The sequence below is a fragment of the Aquila chrysaetos genome, chromosome 16, assembly GCF_900496995.4.
Source record: "Aquila chrysaetos chrysaetos chromosome 16, bAquChr1.4, whole genome shotgun sequence".
NCBI lineage: Eukaryota > Metazoa > Chordata > Aves > Accipitriformes > Accipitridae > Aquila > Aquila chrysaetos.
The window spans coordinates 11,064,807-11,086,029 of NC_044019.1; the positions used below are offsets into that span (position 1 = coordinate 11,064,807).

The window sequence follows — 21,223 nt, forward strand, 5'->3', positions numbered from 1 at the left end:
TTATAATCAACTTATTTTCTCTGAATGATTAAAAGCACATTTCAAAAAACATGGGTTCCGTACTTATTCTCATGCTGTCTTGATAAGCCTGACTTTTAAAAGAGAAGAAAAGTTCTTTTTCAAGTTTTAGGAAGTCAAGTGACATATTTCCTAAATTTTTGGGTTATCTGTTTCTAGCTCCTTAAAAACTGAAATATCAGAAGGTATTGCCTGGAGGACCCAATGTGTAAGGTGGTGCAGAAGTTGATGCTGTCGGGCAGAACAAAGCTAAAGATGAATAATGCATCATGAAGTGATCCAGATGACCCGGAGAAACTTCTCGTTCAGCACTAGATCTCATTTTAGCAGGGCTGCTGTGTATGTTAGAACTGTCTTAGTTCATCACAATTATGTATTTTCACTAAGAAAGTAGTCCCTCAGGTATGAGAATATGAAGGGATGTATAGTTAGTACTATAGTAAGAGGTCTCCAAATTCCAACGCTTGCAAACCAGATGCCCATCTCTGAGCTAGTAATCCTAGGCTTCCTCTACAGGAAGTGGAGAGAAATAGCCATTTTCGACATTCATTTGTCTCACAACAAAGGACATATCCAAAGGACGTTAGCTGCATTGCATTCTAAAGTGCCTGTTCATCTGGTCTTACTGTAAGGGGAGCTGAAGGAGATTAGCTGAGATGGACATCTCTCTTGGATCATCTGAAGTACAATGAGGGTAATCTACACCTTTTGTTGTGTGTGAAAAATGCTTTCGGTATTATTTTGTCTCTGTTAATGAATACTAATTGTGCTTTACCCTTGTGAGCTTGAGCCACAGCCAACCTGAATACAAGCATCTTTGCTACCTAAAGAATTGGTGGCACCATTTTGTGCTACTATTAGCCCTGCCAAATGTATTGCAGCTTAGAATGCAGACGCTGGTAGGAATGCACAGAAAATGAAACTCCAGAAGTTTTGCATCTTTAGGATACTATGATTAGAGCTAATTTCTGTGGAGGGGGAGAGGTAGCTGATCTAAGAAGAAGGAAGTTTTGTCGGTTTACAAAGCAAGCTCCAGAAATAATGAAGCCTGGTTTCTGCTTTAGCATGGGTTTCAAAGGATTTCTATCTCTAGGTTCATTGTGAGATGTGACTGAGACTTTTCTCCTGGGGCATTTACAAGGTCACTCTCTGTGGATTCTTTGTTGTCTAACGATTTCTGTGCTGACACTACAGCCATACTTTTCTTTGAGTCATTTGCAAAAAACACTTTTCTCAAAATCTGTTGACATTTAGCTGTCTTTGAGATCTTCATTTGTGCAGTTAAATTTGGCTGAAGTCAACAATAGCTTCCGGAGACAAGCAGATACAAGGTGTGATCAAATCTTCCTTGTTTCCTATGAAAAAGAGATAAAATATTCCAAGCCACTAGTGGCATTTGCTGCACACTATATTTACATCGAAGACTAAAATCTCCCTTGCTTCTTTTTTTTTTATTTTGTTCTGTAGTTTGCATGGTCTCTTTCTGTCCCTTCTAGTGATGGGCAAACTACTTCTAAATAAGGAAGTTAAAAGATCCTGTATAAGTCAGTAAGGCTGCAGATTTTGGCTTCACCACTGCAGGGCACTCTATGGCTAAGAATGTAAAATCACTTCGGACACAAAAAAGCAAGCTGCCTCCAAAAGGGAGTTTGTACTTCATCAAGTAGAGGGTTTCACCTCTGAGAAGAATGAATGTTGGTATTCCCCCACAGACACTTGTATGGTCTTAGTAAGCACTGAAAAAAAAATATTCTAATAGGAATTTACATGCATGCACAGGATGGTGTTCCTTACAGTGCTCTGGATTATAGCAGCCCCTTCAGTTTTGGTGCTGGGTCAGTGCTGCCCATAAGCAGGTGCCATAAGCAGGCTCCCAAGCAGGCGCTGTCAGAGAATTCTAATTTACAAGTGCTTGGCAGTTCCAGGTCAAACTGTACATGTCAAACCTCCACCCCTTTCTGCACTCTTAGTCACCTTAGAACTTTGCAGTTCAGTTCACACCTGTATTTCCCTTGGAACTGGATGACAAAATTGAGCAGATTAAACTTTTTCCAGCACAGAAATCCACAAATAGTCTTTTGGAGAGAAAGGAAGGAAAGGAGCTTTAACTGTGTATCCCTACAAAGCAAGTAGTAGTGGCAGTGAGCAGCACTTTTTCTCTTTCCCACAATCCTCTTGACAGTAAATGGAGACCTGTCCTACCTGATCCCATGGACCATTTTGTTTCTTAAGCAAGAGCTGTTGGGTTTGCAGGTCACAAACAGAGATTCATCTGGAAAACTCAGGGGACAAACTGAAGAAACGTCTTACAAGGCAATGTCAGCGCTTTAGGGGCTCAGAGGAGATGGTGGAAACTTCTGATCCCATTGTCTCCCAGGCAGGACCTCCTGCAAGGAGCACAATCATAAAAAGCATTGGTACTGGAAGGGAATAGGATTGACTCCCTCTGTCCTTCAAGAATGACTCCATTCTCCAAGAATTTCCTTGTCTCCTGGAGTCTAGCAAGAAGGGAACAGTAGCAAGAGCTCCAGCAGAGTTCAGCTGAGTGGCAGAGTGGCTAATACACTGTCACATCTCCACGCCTGAGTCCTGTGTTGATCTCCTCTTAGACTTTCTGTCTAGCCTCCCACTTTCATTGGTGGCAAAGGGATTCTTTTTGGTTTGTTTCTTTTTCATCTGCAGTTACTTAGCAGTTTTAGTTTCGCCTTGAAAAAGGAGGAAGCCTTCTTGGGAGGCAAGTGGGACTTCTAACCACACAGCCTTTGAAGGCACCAAAAACCAGGGTCCTAGCTCTTGCTCTCCAAGAGCTGCTTGATTTGGCCTCACTTTGTCACATTGTCCCTAAGTAAGAGATGAGCTGAGTTCCTCTAAGCATGGGGTTTGAACACCCTCAACGAAGTGCTTGAATCTCCTTGGACATTCGGGTGAAAAAACCAACCAATCAAACAAAAAACCCATGGCCTTATTGCTGCTTTCCTTAAGGGAAGGAAACACGGATACGGGCAGGCTGGAATTCCCAAGTACAGGCTGGAGCTGGGATTTACCTGTAGCGTGGTTATTGCCTTGGCTGCCAGAGGTTGTGATTTTGAGTCCTTGCCTTAGGTGCAGGCTCCGCCACGGCAGCTGGAAGCTCAAGCAAATCCTTCCCAGGCAGCTGCAGCCTTACAGAAAACTCCTCAGCATAGAGCTAGCTGTAGGAGGTCACTGCCAAATGCTGGAGCAAACCTGGGTGGGTTGGCTGCAGATCAGGGAGGGACCTGTTGCCACACAAGTAAAGAGCAGTGCAGCTGGGGGCCTCCAGTGCGGCTCTTGACACACTTGGCCACTCTAATAAGCAAAAAGAAAAAAGCTCATTGTCTTATTGCATTGTGGGCCATTTGCAGGGGATACACACAAGTATTCCCTTAGATGCACCCTAAGCCTTCCTTACGGTAGGTTACATGCTTCCCTGGAAGCAAGGCAATTGTGCAGTGCACCTTAACTGTGGAAATACATGGGTTTCATTCCCAGTTGTAGTCTTCTCCAAGGTAGTTTGAAACTCAGAAAATTTCTTCCTACTTACCTGAAAATTCAATGTTGTTCATATGACTCTACAGTAATACCATGAGAACTTTCATCTGGAGTTAAAAAGGAGATCTTAGAAGATTTGCTGATAAAGTGAGCACAGTTGTTTTATGAACCGTTACTGGACAAGTGTTTTGAGAACACCAGGGACAGAAAGGAAAATGCTTGTTAGCAATATGGAAAAATAATACAAGGTAGGGATTTCTGATCTAGTAACTACCTTGTTTAGTGATGTAACTATGTATTGTAACATTATCATTTTGTGCTGTAGGAGAGGAAGGGTAAGATAAAATTTTCAGTATGTTTACTGTTGGACTGTACTTTGCTAAACCACACTTCACTGAACTAAGCACTTGCAACTCTGCACATAAGACCCAATGAAAGGACTTCAGCAAAGGCAAAGCCCTAAGTAAATAATCATGCAGTTACTGTGCTTGTTATACACTGAACTTGTCTAGCAAAGCAAACTCAGATACTGGGAAAAGAGGCTGAAACAGACTTACAAACTATAAGATCATAGAAAAGAAAATTTTTGTGAACTTTAGGTCCCACAAAAACTGAAATACCTTTAAATAACTGTAACATTGCTACACAATTTCTGAAATTTCATCTCCCAGCAGAAACTTTGAGGGGTAAGGGTATTTTAAGGCAGAACAAGTTCTTCAAGTTAAGCAGCCCTCTTCCTAGGCTTAATTTCCTCAATCTTAATCCTCAAAATTAACTCAATCTTTTCAGGCTACCACAAACAACTGTGTTCTTAACTGGAAGTCTCCCACACTAACTTTGAACCAGGCTATGTCAACATATTCCTGTCACTGATGTAGAAAATCCTCTAACTTCTTTTTCAGCATCACGCTTTTAAAATCTGGTGTGTTCAAACTGGATTTCCTTTAATGTTCCAGTTTTTCAGCATTCATATGTAAAATACTTGAATTCCTTTCACAAACTTGTCTCTAGAACAGTGAAAATCACCACTGTAGTTTTTCCCTTATTCCAAGACTTTGAAAAAACTCACCAAACATAGTAGAACTCATAATGTATTTCTGATATTGTTTCAGTTCAACAACTTCTATATCAGAACATCTTTCTGTTGCAGAATGGTTTAAAGACAGAAAACACTTTATGTCACCTTTTGCTATGCTTTTGGCTAGCCTCATCTCCACATTTGACAAAAAAAATGGGTTTTCCCGACAGTCATTGAGCTTCCTTAGCTCCAGGAAATCATGGATCTTCCAGTGATAAGCAATTACTCTTGTAAGAATCATTCTGGAGATTTGTTCCTGGCCATATTATATGGTATATTTGAATGAAAACCTTGTTTGCTTTGAAGGCTAAACAGAAGGACTAGTCATGAGAGCCTAATTCAGTTAGTCACACAAATGCTAACCTTTGCACATAGAAGAAGCTACCACCTGACCATATCAAGACTTGATCTCAGCCTAACCTAATGATAAGAGAAGCATCACAGATTTTCAAATCGTGCAAAGATTAGCCTGTATGTGAGGAGCAAGGTGGAGAAGAAACCTCGGATACTAAGTGAAGCTACATACATACAACTACCTTATTTGGCAGAAATCAAGTAGAAAGTATGGCAGATTTGGGGTTGAGAATGAGCACCTTTGCTTCATGCAGCTCTCTTTTAAGCAGTAACAAAAGGCAACAGGAACTGTGATCAAGGAATGTGGCTTTACACAGTGCCTGTGACCTGACACAGCAGTGAAATTTCAATAGCCAGTCCCTTTGGACTAGTGTAGCCAAGCACTTCTTGCACTTTGCTTGCAGCATCTATGGGAGCTGTATGCTCATTCTTCTTAAAAACACGGGAGCCTGAGCTAAACACAGCACACTAAGGGCAGCTAGCTATTGGGTGGCTAATTCTAACTTCCACAACATGCTAAACAGCGGCCTTGGGAAAGACTGTGGTCCAATTTGTCTTGGTTTTCCTCTCTCTGGATAGTAATTTGAATTTAAAAGAAAAATGGTATTCAGCGACCTAAAAAACTGCTTTGGTTTTAGTGGCTACAGCGTTCAAGGCAAGGCAAACTCTGAAATTTGGATGACATAGAAAAGTTAGCTGCTTACTGTGAAATACCATGGTTCATGTTGGAAGGATCACAACCTAACGAGTCCAGTAGAAAGGCTCTGACAGAATTTTAGATCAAGTCCTTAATAGGGACATAATGTAAGTCCAATTTAGGGGAAAAAAAAAAAAAAAAAACAGGCCAAGGTTGCTTAGCTTCTCACCTCAGCCAGTTCTCTGCCTCATCTCTGCTTTTCTGTTGGCTTGCAGTAACTTTCACTCATGGTGGATATGGTTACCGGGTATGTAATTTCATGTAATTTCAGAGTTATACACACTTCAGTATTAAGTATGCAGTGGCCTCTTCTGAATTGTCTTGGCATCCATGAAATAAGAAATTGCTTTTAAAAAAAGGGGTGGAATCTGCTGTAGCCTGAAACGCATAAAGCTCTAATTCTTAAAGCAGAATGTTCATATCCTTCCCTACATAGGGCCCTGGGTTCCCTTTGTTCTGCTACTCCATATTTTTCACCAGGAAGGTTGTTTCAAGAAAAATCTTTCAAGTAGAAAAAGCTCAAGGGCCCAAGTTCCTGATGAGATGGCTTTCTATGCAGGCAGCCTTTCTTACATGAGAAAGTGCCAATAGGTCAATAAGACCTGTGTGCACAAACACCGATCAGCTGTGTCATTACTCCTTGTATGCGGACTTTGAAAGATCTACACCTTCTTAAAAAAAAAAAAAACCAAAAAACAAAAACCAGAAAAGAGCAGCTGAACTGATTCTTTGCAAACAGGAGTAACTAATGCCCTTGATTAGTTCAGCAAAAGTCAGGGAACCCTATGGCAAGATGAGAGGTTAAGGAGCTTTGTGTTTCTTCTAAGGCAAAATGTAAGAAGACACCCAACCATCTCCTATCAAAATTAAAATACTGAAGGCATTCTTCATGTATTTTAATCAACAAGTAATGACAAAGATCCGTTCCCTGCTTTTCCTCTGCCTGTTACAGATCACCTTATACTTACTGCCAGCCATTTCAAACTGTGTGGTGGATGCAAATCTGATGGATCAAATAAATCTTTGATATGAATTTCCTAAATTCCATGGGATTACACCAAGGATAAAAATGTAATCCATGTTGTTCTTGAATTCTTCTGGCAATTTAGAATGTGCAAATTAGTGTTGTAACCATCAGTTATGTCAAATATTTTGCCAAATTCACTTCAGATGTTTTTATCATGTGGATTATCAGCACAAGAGGGCTTGACACCAAATCCAAATTAATTATTTTCCTAGCTAACATTAATGAAGTACACAGCATTTCTCCAGAGTTATTAGCTAGGCAGTGCTTGTAAAACACCATTTTATAATGGATTCAAATTTTAAGAAGCAGAACAAGCTTTGCCTGAAATGAGCTGGAATATCAGAGGATTTCCAAGCTGAACCCCACCAGTGCTTGGACTGACCTAGGATGGTGTGTTAGAAAAGTCTTGGTAGCCGTAATGCTTTATAGTGTGTATAGCATCACCTTTTGACAGAAGGGTATGGTACAAATGCAACTGCCAGGCTTCAGTACGGTGGCTGGCTGTGGATGGCATTAATCCACCAGATGCTCCCAATTTGAAGGCCTCTTTACCAAGTTTGTATCAAAAAACAGGAGATGTTATTGGCTGGTGTATTACATTAGCTTCATGACAGTTTATCTCCAGTGAGTCAGTGTCAATAAAGAAGCTGAGTTAATATTTACCTATTGTATTTATAAAATCACATACCCTTTAATGGCAAATGATCCATGAAATGGGCTGTAAAGGGGCCAAGAGGAATTGTTCTTTTTGCTAGTACAGCTGCAGCAGAGTGAAGGCCTCTTATGCTGCAGGGCCCAATAAAGGGAAAAGTTATTAATCCCAGTATGTCACTGCAGGGGGAATAGCTATAACTTGCGTGCCTGCAATAGCAATGATACAGTGGTAAGTGACCAACATATTCACAAGCTCCCTGTCAGTCTGAATTTCCATCTGAAAACTACCACATATTTCTTCTGAAAACTCAGTGTTGCCACACTTGAATATAAAACCTTCATTTGAATGTAAATCTCCTTCCCCCATAAGTAGCCCTGAAATCATTACAGGGCATTGAAGCATCCAGTGATTTCTAAGGAGTGTAGCCAAGCACTCTCTGTGGAGAAGCCAGAAGCGGCAGCTCTGGTTAGTCACTGACAGGAACTCTGCTCCCCAAGAAATGGCAAAGAAATGGCAAAAATGACTGAGCAGACAAGCAGAGGTAAGAAAATGGCTAGGTATGGATCAAGAGGATTGGGTTTCCTGTTTCTCTGAGCAGCAAGAGATGTGCTCTTGCTTTTCTCAGGAGACGATCCCAGATGACTGAGATTACTTTCTCTGCTGAGTGGAGCATAAGTGGATGGTGGTTCAATGAATTATTTGTTTTATTCTGTATGTTCCTTGGACACAGTTTTAACATGTGCTGTTCATGTTCTTCCCAGGCCCCTAAGTGCTAAATGAGGCTTGCAGGGGGAAATCATGCCTTAGCTCATCCCTCCTGCCCACCCTGTCATGCCCCTGAACCACCCCACATGTAGAAGACAAAGGGCTGGGAGTTGCAATGGACAGCCTCACCATGTCTTTGTCATCTAAGGACTACTCCAACCTGAGGGGTATCTTTGGCAAGTAGTTTGTATGTGGTTCCTGCTGCTTTTGTGCTGTCTGCTGGTAATAAAGGGATTTTTTCCTAGGGTCAGGAATCATACTCCTAGAGTCCTATTCTTCTTTCTGTTCTCATACCAATCTGAATGAAATAGGTGCCTTGATTACCTGGGTGGAAGAGGACCATGATTTTAAAAAATGGACTCTATCTTAGCAGAGTTCTGCATTTGGATTTTGACACTAGCTTTGATTTGGGAAAATTAATAGGTTTCACCTTTCCATCTTTATCCTCAACTAAGTTCTCTTTGTCAGTGTCTGTGGTCTACTGACCTACGTGCTTTTTCTTCTGAGCTTCGCAGTCCTTCCCCACACCTGCCATTAACACTGTTCTGTAGCCTGAACAAGAACTCAATTTGAAAGTTACCATGGGAATCTGCTGAATTTGAGTGTTACTATTGCACTGTATTCAATTTCAGACCATCCTAATACCTACAATGTCATATTCTCCTGGTTTGGTTTATCTACTAGATATTCTGCTGGTTTACTTTGTAACTATTTGGATGGAGATCAGCAGGGTGCCATAAAGTCTGTTGGTTCTGTATTCCAGCCAAAATGGCAGGGCTTCAAGAACAGACTTTACCTTCCAGTGGTGCCCTGCCTCAAGTGCAACTGACAATGGAATTAATGGGGCACGGACAGTGGGAAAGGGGTAACATGAACTCATGTTTCATGTGCTGCACAATGCTCTTGCCTGCTGGTGCAGGATTTTCTTGAGAGCAACTGCAGCAGCAAATCTTAATCTGGCAGACATTTGCACCTGCAATTCTGTCAGCCACTGAGTAAGCAGCTCATAACTGTGTAGGGGGAACAGCTGAAAGAAGAAGTGGGCCAGCTTTAGGGCACTTAACTTTGTAAATGCCAGAAAGCTTGGCAAAGCAGTGGGCAAGATGCACCAGCTTACTGTCTGCCAACCAGTTAAGAGGACATGCATATTCCCCAGTGAGTGCATGGACAGACTCGACCTGAGGACTTGCAACAACAGTGAAACCTAATCCCACTTTAAACTATATTTGTGCCCACTTACTACTGGCAATCATTCCGGCATTAGTGTATTCCCAAAGGGGCATGGAGCAGTTGAAATTGTGGGAGCGTTTGTTACCCATGTTTGATTTGCTGGGACTAGGTGAGAGGCTTCCTCTGTGTCAGGAGCAGTTCCCCCATGGCATGGATAAGGTGAAGAAATGCTAGGTCAGCTTGTGCCAGCAGAACAAGTAAATCTCTAAAAGAGATCCTAAAATTACTAACATCAAACATCTGTGACAGGATGTCTAAGAACTGTCCTACAGGGGAATGTAGACCAGCCCATGACTGAGCCTGCTGGATTTTTTATGGGTATGTGATAGTCTATTAAAGCACTCTGATAGCACCAAGGGACCCTTTTGCAGCAGCATAATTTAGGAGGTGAAGGAATGAATCGTGGCCTACATTTTGGTGGGACTTGGACACTGCTCCCTTATGCTGTTTGGAGAAACCACCACCTCTGTGTGCATAAAGAATAAATTAACTTCCTATGTCTGACTGGTGCAGTTAAATCTCGTTTGTGCACTAGAGGCGAGAAGTTTGCACTATGTGGACTAATGTCATTCCTGGTCTGTTGAAGCAGTAAATCTCTGGCCTTTTTTGTAAGATATTTTGGATACATTTCTTAAAGGACATTGCCCTGCTGCCAAAAGTTTTTGCTCTAAATAAACCACACATTATGCCTGACCTTACAATATTTTTTGCTCTAACATTTAGACGTCTCCATCAAGCTAGCAGAAGCAACAAACAGTTTTTCTCTACCTGGGGGACTGTGCTGATGTGCAAGCAAGAGAAAAGTTCTGAAAGAGGGCGATGATTGCTTGTTACTAATCAGATGTTACAAAAAGAAAAACTATTGTTGCCAAAGTAAAAGCAACACTGTAGGGGTGGGGGGACCTATAGGACAGCTCTCTGTCTCCACATAAAGCAAGAGAGAATTGGATATCTGTCTTGTCTGAGAGACAGGAGGTTGCTGGCTGCTAAACATGAACCACTGAAAGAAAATTGAATGAAGCTCCACCTTTCAGGGACCCTGCCATCAGTGTTTTGTTCTCATGCCAAATTCCTGGGCTATAAAAATCTGCTTATAAGCCAAGGAAAAAACACTCCCCTGGAAGGATTTTCAAGTTACTGCTTCATGGCAAGATGGAAATAAAAAAGCAGAGGTCATTTTGGATCTTCTGCCTAATTTGGAGTTGTTGCAAGGGCAAAGAACCAGTTCAGATAGGTAAGAAAAAATCTAATTCTCAGATTATTTGCTCACATATTGCTTTCCATAGGTGACAAATAGACTTTTCAAATGATAATGTGTAACATATTCGTGTAAGAGCTGTAGGATGCCAGATACTGTTTAACTGTACATTTTCACCCTTAATGTCAATCATTTAAGTATTTTACATTTTTTCTTTCACTACTAGGTAGCTTATCAACTGTTTCATGTCCTAAGTGACTAATCTTAAAGAGGAGACTCCTGGATGCAGTTTGCATCACAAAAAAATGGTGACACCCTTTTCAACACAGTTCACATATATTCTTTATAGAAGAAGTATGTTACCATAATGCCTGCTAGGCTTGATAGACAAGTATGAAATACTGCATTAGGAGTAATCACATTTTTTGTGGTCTGCTGCATTGTTACCTCCTGGTTTGGTTTTGAATGTCGTACACTTTTCCCAGTTGATTAATACACAAACAATTGATGTCACAGTTATTGCTGTCTTAGTAATTCCAGCAACTCCACTTCCAAGAATAGCCAAACTTTCTCATTTGCCCTCATTATTGTGTAGAAAAGTGCTAAATTAGCCTACTCTACTTTAGTGCTGCAAACACCTATGGCAGATTACAGTCCCTTTAAAAAGCTGTTTCTGTAAGCACTTCTTGGCACTTGAGTTTGTGTTGCACATTTCTGACATCAAGATCTGAATTTTTCAGTGTTCCCCTGCTGGTTCTTAGCTAGGAATATTTAATAATATTTTAGAGTTCACTAAATACATTAATGACTGCTTTTGATTTGATCTGTGATGGATGTCGCTATGTTGATTTTCCTAAACATGCTACATAAACAACACAAAGAAATTTGCCTGTTTTCATTTCCCATTCTTTCAGGTGGGCCTAGAAGAAATGCTAAAAACATTTTGTAGCAAGCATATCTTATTTAATTCAAGGCGATTCCTATTGGCTTTCTGCAGCTCGGTGGTATGAAAACTACTTTCTGAAGTGATGTCTTATATGCACTTAACGTGTGTATCAATACATTCAAGAGAGGTACAACTCAGAGGTCCAAGACATGAGTTTTGGTTGAGATGAAAAACAAGTAGCTCTGAGCTGACTGCTGAAGCTGGTGGCAGCCTCAATTGCTGAGATCAGCGGCTGCCATTTTGCTGAAGAGTCATGCTACCTGTGGTATCTCCTGGAAGGGACTCAATTCAAGGCTTTGGACCAAAGTCTTGCCTGGGTTAAGAAGCAGGATTTCAAAAGTAGAAATGAGATTTAGGCAGCCTAGATGGGATTTCCCTCACTTCACTTTAGATACCTACAGTGTAAATGCTGAGGGGTGCCATCTACATTGGCACCCCTCAGCAACCTTTATAGACAATGGAGACTATCATGCAGTCTTGGAGCATCTTCTTCCGAGGTAGGTATGTAAGGTAGGGAAGCTGAACCTCTTCTGCTTCTCACTGTTAACTTCAAAGGAGCCTGGGCTCATCTGCTCACAATGGAGGTATCTCTGGCACGGACTTCAAAAGTTCAGTGAGACGAAACTGCTTCCCACAAGCTAGTATCTTCCGGGGTTAATATTTTTGCCTGTGAAAATCTCTCCTTTTAATGTTTTCAACAAAAAAAAGAGCAAAGTACCTCATGCGGGGTGAATTTCTAAGCTCCCCTCCTATGACTCCTTCTTTAGTCCAGGTCTCTACTGTCAGTAGGAGTGAATGTGCCACCTGGGGCAATTTCCACTTTCATACATTTGACCATGTTAAGTTCACCTTTCCTGGAACCTGTACATATGTCTTCGCTTCACACTGCAATGACAGCTACCAGGACTTTAACATCCAAATCAGGCGCAGTGACAAGAATAGCTTCCTGATTTACTTCACTGTCACCATTGATGGAGTGATCTTGGAGGTGAAGGAGACAGGCATCACAGTGAACGGGAACAAGTGAGTAAAGACCATACTGTTGTTTTCTTGTGGGGCAGTTTTATTGCTATGTATTAGCAACAGGTGGCCTGTCTAGAAGGTGGTCCTATTCTGAAGAGGTGCAAATGGCTGTGTATGATATGTTCATAGCACTTTGAACTGGGTATTGTGAAGAGTCCACCCCATAGTGGTGGAGGAGGCAAGATGCATATAAACTACATCTCCCAGGGATCAACACCAACATGTTAAGCAAAAGGCTATGTGTATGTTATAAAAACAGAAGGTGTAGATTTCCTTAACATTGCTTTGATTTGGGAGGGAGAGGTGGAGGGAAGGAGTTAAAATCAACACTTTATTTACAGAAGGTTTTAATTTTGTAGAAACTTTGAATTTTTTCATCAAAACATTGTTTCTGTGGTACTAACCCTACTGTTGTATGTTGCTGTTCAGGACCAAATGGTCCTCTTAGAAAAAGTTTTCTGTTGCCAGATGATAGATTAGTCTAGAAAATAGCACTGCTTTGCAGATCACAGCTTGCCTTGGGATCTACTTACACAAAAGACATAAGTTTCAGAAGTCAAAATCCACACCTTTAATTCTAATCTGAAATGAACAAGAAAGCAAACTGCAAACAGAAGGGTAAAAATACTCCATAAGTAAAAAGTCATATGCAACAGTAGCTGAAAGTTGGGCACAATAAAATTATGATGTGATCATACCTGCCCTTAAAAAGGGCAGCCCTCATGAGAAGTGCAATGACCTGCTCCCAGCATATAGATATGAAGGGCCAAGGCAAGCTTTGATTTTGGGAAAAACCCTCACAATCTTGTTGGAGAGAAAATTGCAAGTATATAGGGTGTATTCTCTTGACAGCCTTCTAGAAATAACCAAATGTAGAATAGCATCACTCAGTTGTATTTATAGTAGCAAAGCCCAGATGTATCTTCTAAATAAAAAGGGCAAGAAATCTCCTATCCTTTAGCCATTTTCTGATTTTCTAAGTTTTTCAGGGAAAATGAATGGTAATTGTCTTGGTGAGATGAAAAAGTAATGTAGGTCTGAGTCATGTCAGTACATGAGTAATAGAACAGAGCTTTTTTCACACCTCTGTGAATCCCAAATGTCAAGGAAAGCCCGGAGGGATGATGAGAACCTACAGTACCCTCATGCGGAGGGCCATTTTCCCAGTATTGTGGTCTTGCTCCTTGTAACATTTTGGGCTGGGTCCTCGGGATATGTAAACAAGCAGAGCTGCATTGGTATCACTTGAGTGACTAATGTAGTATTGACATGCTCATGACCAAAATACATTGTGTTATGGGTTAAGGTTGGTAAAAGGTCACAGTGGACAAGGTGATTATACCTAAATTTAATGCATTGTGTGGATGAAGGCTGACCTTGAAAAGAATGTCCCCATGGGTTATTTAGCTCCTTTTGACTCTAGTTTTTCTTCCTATATCTCTGAGAGGATTTCATCACTTTTTTTCAATGCAATCTGTTTTCTTTTTTTCAATGCAATCTGTTTTGTTCCCTCCAATTTCCAGGATCCCCCTGCCCTTCAGCTTGAAAAGCATCCTGATTGAGGACACCTGTACTTACTTCCAAGTCACTTCCAAGCTGGGCCTGACACTCAAGTGGAACTGGGCTGACACTCTCCTAGTATGAACAGCCAGTTAGATGTTTTTCTCTTGGTGAACCTCATCAATGGCAAAAAGCAGAGCTGGATGCAGGCACTGTGTTGGTATAAGAGATTGTGAGGGGGAGGTATCACTGTATCCATAAGCTGATAGGGACATACCAAACTAGGTAATAGTTTCATGGGGTAGGGGCATGGAGTCACAATGCTCAGGCATTCCAAACTAATTTTATGTGACAAAAGGTGCCACTGTTAACCCTGGAGATAGCAACTCTGTAGTTATCTGCTTTCTCCATGGGGCACTGGCAGCAGAACAGCTAGTGCTTCCAGTTCTGACTTGTTAGTTAACCCTCTGTCTCCATGCACATCTTGTGTGGGATACTAATCTGTGTGGCCAGTTCAGACCTTAGCCTCTCTCATTCCAAAGCCTTGCTATGCGGGAGTTCCCCTCTATACATCCACCCCCAAATATCCTCTTTTGAAACAGTCTATTTACACTTTTGTGTGTGAACACTTACCCTCCACAATCAGCACTGAGATTAAATAAATGAAAGTTGTATGTCATGTTTTGCAGTTCAGAGAGACAGAGAGAGGGTAGAAGGTGAATAGAGAGAAAAAAAATCAGGAAGCAATCAAGTGGTATTCAAATTCTGATTTAATGAAGCATTTACGTTCCCCCTTCCCCTGTACTAATTAATACCTGAAGTATTACAGGCACCACCTGTAGCGTGGACAAAATTTTAGGGTGACACACCTGTAGGTAAAGCACCGCCTTTTTTTGGTGGACCTGAGTGATGCCAGTACTACCCTCCAAGCATGTAGGAGTGATTAGGTGCAATAGTTTTATCTAGCAAGGCAATAATGTGCTAACCTGGCTCTTCATTGCCCCCAAGTATAGGCAGAACAAGTTATGCTAGACAGACCCATCCCTAGAAATGCTATGAAGTTTTCCATACAGCCTATGGACTAGAAAAAGCCTTAGATATGGCTAAAAGCTGACCAGCAGCATCCAGCATCAAAGCAGTGTTATCTGACCTGCTCAGAGTGGAGCTGTGGTACCTTGCAAGAGGTACCACATGTCTATATACCAGTGTCTCTATACTGGGAGACACTGGTCCAAGGATTACTCCAGCATTCAGCGTGCTTCAGTTAGCTCTTTAGTAGATGGCAATGACAATTGCTAGAAGATTATCTTCTCATTTAAATTCAACCTGTCTGCAGGTAAGTTTTATGGCAGATTTGTAATGGAAAAGCAGACTGCTGCAAATTGTTAATGAGCATTTCTGCTACTGTGCTTTTCTATTGTGAACCACTTTGTAACATGTGCTGCTGATGTGGGGAAAAGCCTTTAAACTCTTTCCTTTTGTTTTGTAGCTGGACCTGGAAGAAACATATAAAGAGAAAATATGTGGTCTATGTGGAAACTATGATGGCAGTGAGAAGAATGATTTGGTTTTGGATGGTAGGCCATGAATACACAATATTCCACATAGAACAGAACTGTTAAAATGTGACACAAAACTTGGTATCTGTTTCCTCTAAGCAGGGTTTCAGATTTCCTGACAGACACTCTGAAATACATGAACTTTTCTGTATACAGGAGATGTATCTTAAGAGGTTCTGGGATGATTTAGGTTCCTCTGCTGTCTGCAAACTTGCAAGAGTCTCAACCCTTTTTGACCCAAATTAATTGCCTGGCTATCATGCAGAAACATTGCCAAGTTTCCCACTGATAGTAGTAAACTTTAAGGAACTTGTAGTCTCAAATGAGGCATGAACGCATTTTCTGTCCTTCCATTTTCATCATTTTACAATTGGGTATCAAGTGTGATCATTCTTGCCTTTGTAATGAAATGAAAGCATCATCACCGAGCCAGAGAGATTTCACTGAGCATCTTTGCAGAAACCATGGTGCTATCCACGGATACCTTCAGATATTGTACTGAACTGGAAATTGGCCAACAGAGCAAACAGCTGAAGCTACAATTCTGCATCAGGTTGTAAGAGCAGAAAGAAACCTGCATCCTGGGATATTAGCTGCAGGACGGAAGCCAAAGTTATAACATCATCCCTTCAAGTAATACTTGGGGTTCTTAAGTCACCAGAAAAATATTGTCATCTACCTCACTTATTCAGAAAGAATCCTGAGATTCAATTAAAAATACCGCTTGTATTTTTACATAGATAGATAGATTTGGGGTTCATTTTCATATTTCATATTAAGCTTTTTGGATGCATCTTAGTCATGTTTCTGCCCTTTACTTCATAAGCTCAATAGGTAAAAACTAAAGGTGGCTCACATTTTTCTGAAGAAACAGTTTGGTACTGAGAAGCATTGCTCTAAGAAAAACAGGCTCTTCTTTTATGCCTTTGGTTCCACAGATAACAGGTTCCCACACCCAGGGACCAGGTGGCCTCCCACGTCCCTCCTTTCTGCTCTGAACACATCCTTCTCCCTGGGCTGAGCAGGCAGCAGTCTGCCTGCCCAGGCTAAGATCCACTGCACGTAAAGGTCCAAAATTTATTCTCACTTTCAGACTCTCTTCACTTGAGGAAAACAATTATCAGGAAATAAAATGCCATTTTTGCATGGGGTAGCTCTTCTTGAAACTTTATATTCTTTAATGTCAATTGAGATCCTTGGCAAATCACATGGTTCAAAGAGCTTGGGGCTTTAGAATGGCCTTTGTTTCCAGAAAAGTTAGTGGTAAAGCACCTGAAACCAAAGTTTTTTGGAAGCCATTCTCTCAGGCCTGCACTTAGTTAAGGGACTGAGCCAGTATAGGAGGATAGACCTGGTCAGAAATCTGTCTATTAAACCTTTTCTTAAGAAAAAAAAAAAAAAAAAATTAAAAAAAAATCAAAGAACAGCAATTTATGCATACTTTCTGTAAAAATATATAAATTTCAAACAGTCAGAAAGATTTCTCACATCCAGGATCAAGTTTCTGGTAATGCTTTGGAAAAATGCACCCCGCTAGCTAGTGTAATGGTTACATACATGTATTGTGTGCCTGTCTTCTTCCTGCTCCCTCTTCCCATCTTCTCCAGCCTGTAAAAAGTCATAGATTTCCAGATGATTAGAAACATATGCACCTAAGATGGTACTTTAGGTTGTGATAGTAGAAGGCAAACTAAAATGTGTGACCATTACACATGCAACTACAAAACTCTGTAAGATAAAATACATCCATAATGAACAGAAGTCTTTGGAAGTGATGAGGTGCAATAAGAAAGGTCAAGAGTCTCATGCGATTAAAAATGCCCAGGCTGACAGCAAGCCTTTATACAAATGTGCCAGATTCCTGGCTCTATCTCAACAGAAGTTGTATCAGGCTGTCATCCTCTATAATATGGATGCAATGGTTAAATTTGGGCATTTGGTGAAGAGCAGACTGCCTTAGAGCCCAAAGATTAAGTGCATCTTTATAGCCCATTAACTGATCTAAAGAATTGCAGGCAGTTACTCAGATGTGTCTGGGGATTTTGCAGGGTATAAAATGCATCCAAGGCAGTTTGGGAACTTCCACAAAGTAGAGGATCCATCAGAAAAGTGTGCTGATGTGAGTCCAGATGACCACACTGGAAGACATCCTAGGAGGAACGACGATAGATGCAGTAAATATGTAAGTATGTGTGGCCGAGAAATATAAACCTTCCTGAACTACAGCCCTGGAGAGACTGTGTTGAAACAAGTGTTAATTACAGAACATGGACTGAACTGAACTTTTCAGGAGTCTATCCATGAATCTGAGCAAAATGTTGATTTTATAGCTGAAAGAATATCCTATTACAGTGTTAAAGGAATAGATAGTGAGAAAATGCACAATTAAATGACAGTTTCCAATCCAAGAAAAAGAACATCATGACAGAAAGTTAGACTGCATAATCTCTCTAGGTCCCTTCCAACCTGAATTATCTTGTGACCCTGGAATTGTGTCATCAAAAATTGGGAAGCACATCCATAAACATGAAAGTTGGTAAAATGTCAAGTATTGCTTTTCTTTTCCTTCTTTTCTTTTTTTTTACAGAAAAAAAGATGCAAGAAACTTATGTCCCGTTTTGGAAACTGCCCCAAAGTGGTTGCATTTGATGACTATGTAGAGACCTGCACTGAGGATATGTGCCACTGTGCAGTTAATTCTTCCCACTCTGATTTGGTTTCCAGCTGCATATGCAGCACTTTAAACCAGTACTCTCGAGACTGTGTCCTCAGGAAGGGAGACCCTGGGGAATGGAGAACCGAAGAACTTTGCTGTAAGTAACTACTGCTCTGGAGATTTCTTTCAGGTTAGACATATATGCATGTATTCTGATCCCAGCAGAGCAAAGCTAGGAGCTCTGTTAACTACTGTGAATCAATCTGTGGAAGTACTTTGACAGAAACATTGTTAATGGAAAAGCTCCTTAAATTAGAACTATATCTCAGTATTGTCACCTTCTTCCTTTTGGCGAAGTTTTCTCCAGTTCTTTTTTAAATTTTACCATGCACAGTTAACTCAAATAGCGTTGTTTTAAATGCTGACATCTAGTCAGAAGAAGTCACTTGGAAGTCTAATGTGCTCGTCCTTAACTTATCCTGTGTTTTCATACTCAGTAGTCGCAGCTACTGAGCAGGAAATCACTGTAAATCCAGGGGGAAGGCTACAGGTAGTTCTCCCAAACTGCTGATGTGGACTGGGATAGAAAATTAATGCCAGAATGACTGATGCTTCAGGCAAACATAAACTATTATGACTTCACAAATTATTCCAGTGTCCTTTGCTTGTATCATGACTTCAGCCAACCTTGAGCTAGTAAAATAATGTGAAATAACTCATATTTCCCAGCAGTACTGTTTTCTGCAAAGGTGAAGTAAAAGTGACCATAAAAAGTTCCCTTAGAGGTTAAACAAACATGACACATCTGAATAGAAAGTTTTGCAAACAAGATATGGGGGAAAGGAGGAAGAAGGAGTTGGGTAGTGATACAGTGATCTGAGAGCTCTTAAAAATACATCATTAACACACTACATTTTCATTTGGTCGTGCAGATCAGGAATGCCCAAACAACATGGAGTACATGGAATGTGGAAACTCCTGTGCTGACACATGCGCTGACCCAGAAAGGAGCAAGATTTGTAAAGCCCCATGTACGGATGGCTGTTTCTGTCCTCCTGGTAAGGCAGTTCACATCTTCCAATGGGTCACACATACCAAGGAACAAAGAGGGAGGTTGTTCCCTTTCAGTTAGTGGCAGGGTTTTTTTCCTTTAACATTTTACACTAAAACCAATGAATAAACTCTTTCTTTTAGCATAATTTAACAACTTTCTTCTCAGAAGAACCAGTTCTCTAAAGTTCCTGACACTGGGGGAGGGGAGGGAAAGATTTCTAAGGACTAGACAGAAAAAAATGGTACAGGTGTGGAAAGAGGAGAGGTGTTCTTTAGAGAGTAAGAATGCAGGTGAAGATGTCTGCTGAGGTGCCTCCCTGTTACGAGGCTAGATCTTGCTGTAGCTTAAGTCACATGTAATATAAATGCATTGCCAGGTATGTGCATGTGTTAAGTTTGCACATGCAAACACATCTTAGCACAGAGGCTAAGATGAGGGTCTGATTTCTGTTAGATTCACTGTTAGGAAAGGATGGAAACTAGTTCACATCCTTGCAATCTGGCACTTGATAATTGGGCTCACAGTGACAAAATCCAGTAGCATGCAGAAATATTCTTTGGGTTTTGCGTTGCTTTCATTTGAGCTCTAGTAAGAAATGTTTCCCATCCATTAACACCTGAAAGGGCCTGGTGCGCTGTTTTCCTTAAGACATATCCTATTCATTTACAGAAATGTTGAATGCTCCAGAGTTTTTTCCTTACTCTAATCTTCCTTGATGGTGTTTCCCAGACTCACCAAAGGAATATTAACTAGCCAATGTGTCTGAACAGGAACTATCCTTGACGACCTCGGTGGCAAAAAATGCATCCCCAGAGACAGCTGTCCCTGTATGTTTCAAGGCAAAGTCTACTCATCTGGAGGGATGTACTCCACTCCCTGCCAAAACTGGTACTGTTGTGAACTTGATTGCATTAACAAGGCAGAGGCATTTATCTCAGAGTGTTGATGAGTTGCATTCTGTTCTTTTCTCCTTTTTTTTTCCTATTCCTAACATTTGTCTTAAATAATAATGCAAAATCTGGGTCTGAATCTCAACAGTACAGGAAAACTTAGATGTAGTCCTCAACCTCACATACTTACCACCCTCACTTGGAACTGCCAGCAAAAACTGAGCTCAATATTTAAGAATGCAGGAAAATGAGACTCTTCGCTGGTTAGTTCAGAGGCATTGGCCACTAAAGTGAGGCAAGGAGTCATACCATGTTAATGAGTTACCTTTCCAGTCACCTCTAGATCTACAAAAGGCTGTTTCAAGGCCTGGATCTCAAAAGTCCTGATCCTTGAGAATGATTTGATTTAGAAAAAAAACGTAGCTTGAACCCATCTCTACTCTGCACTAGTGAAAGGTGATAAGACCTCAGGTATATTATTCTCAAAACTGTTTTATTTCTTACTCTGATATCCACCTAGTGAACGAACAATCATACGTGTTGTTTGAGCTCCTGCGACACAGCATCGTTTCTTGACCATAGGCCTAACCTCTACTATAGGGAGGAACGAAATATGCTGTCATGCATGGTGGGGTAGATCAGATGTTCTGAAAACCCCTTTGGATGGAATATTTCCTGCATTTTGAGGAAATACTCCTCAAACCTGAAATTTTGAGGAACTGAACTTGATGGGCTCTGGGTGGTTCCCATCTAGCCACATTCTCACTTAGTCCTCACAAAGCCTGAGCTGATGTGGCTGGGCTGTTCCCCTCTTGTGTGCACAGCTCTAAGAGTTGTAACTACTCATTATCTCACATCCTCCACAATTAGTTGCTGAAATGTTGCATCAGCAACTTGCTGAACAGTTGCATCAGTAGCACAAAATGTTGCAAGATCCTGCTTGAAGAGGTTCTTTCTTTAAAAAGTCAAGTAAACAATTTAGGCCCTGAAAAACATTTCTTGCTTGACCAACTCAGTGTCTCTCTGAAGGAGCTAGTTTGAAGCCCAATGCAGTTAACTCTCT

General features: G+C 40.9%; 1 protein-coding gene across 1 annotated transcript in view; it reads left to right on the forward strand.

Moving 5' to 3' along the window:
* Positions 1-10,378: 10,378 nt before the first annotated feature.
* Positions 10,379-21,223, forward strand: part of LOC115351737 (mucin-5B) — a 44,676-nt gene continuing 33,831 nt past the window's right edge. Inside the window, exons 1-8 of the mRNA XM_041129163.1 lie at positions 10,379-10,568; positions 12,246-12,501; positions 14,025-14,139; positions 15,491-15,578; positions 17,609-17,742; positions 18,148-18,373; positions 19,149-19,274; positions 20,041-20,158. Of these exons, the coding sequence (XP_040985097.1) occupies positions 10,487-10,568; positions 12,246-12,501; positions 14,025-14,139; positions 15,491-15,578; positions 17,609-17,742; positions 18,148-18,373; positions 19,149-19,274; positions 20,041-20,158 (1,145 nt within the window). The 5' untranslated portion in view covers positions 10,379-10,486. The remainder of the gene's footprint in view (positions 10,569-12,245; positions 12,502-14,024; positions 14,140-15,490; positions 15,579-17,608; positions 17,743-18,147; positions 18,374-19,148; positions 19,275-20,040; positions 20,159-21,223) is intronic.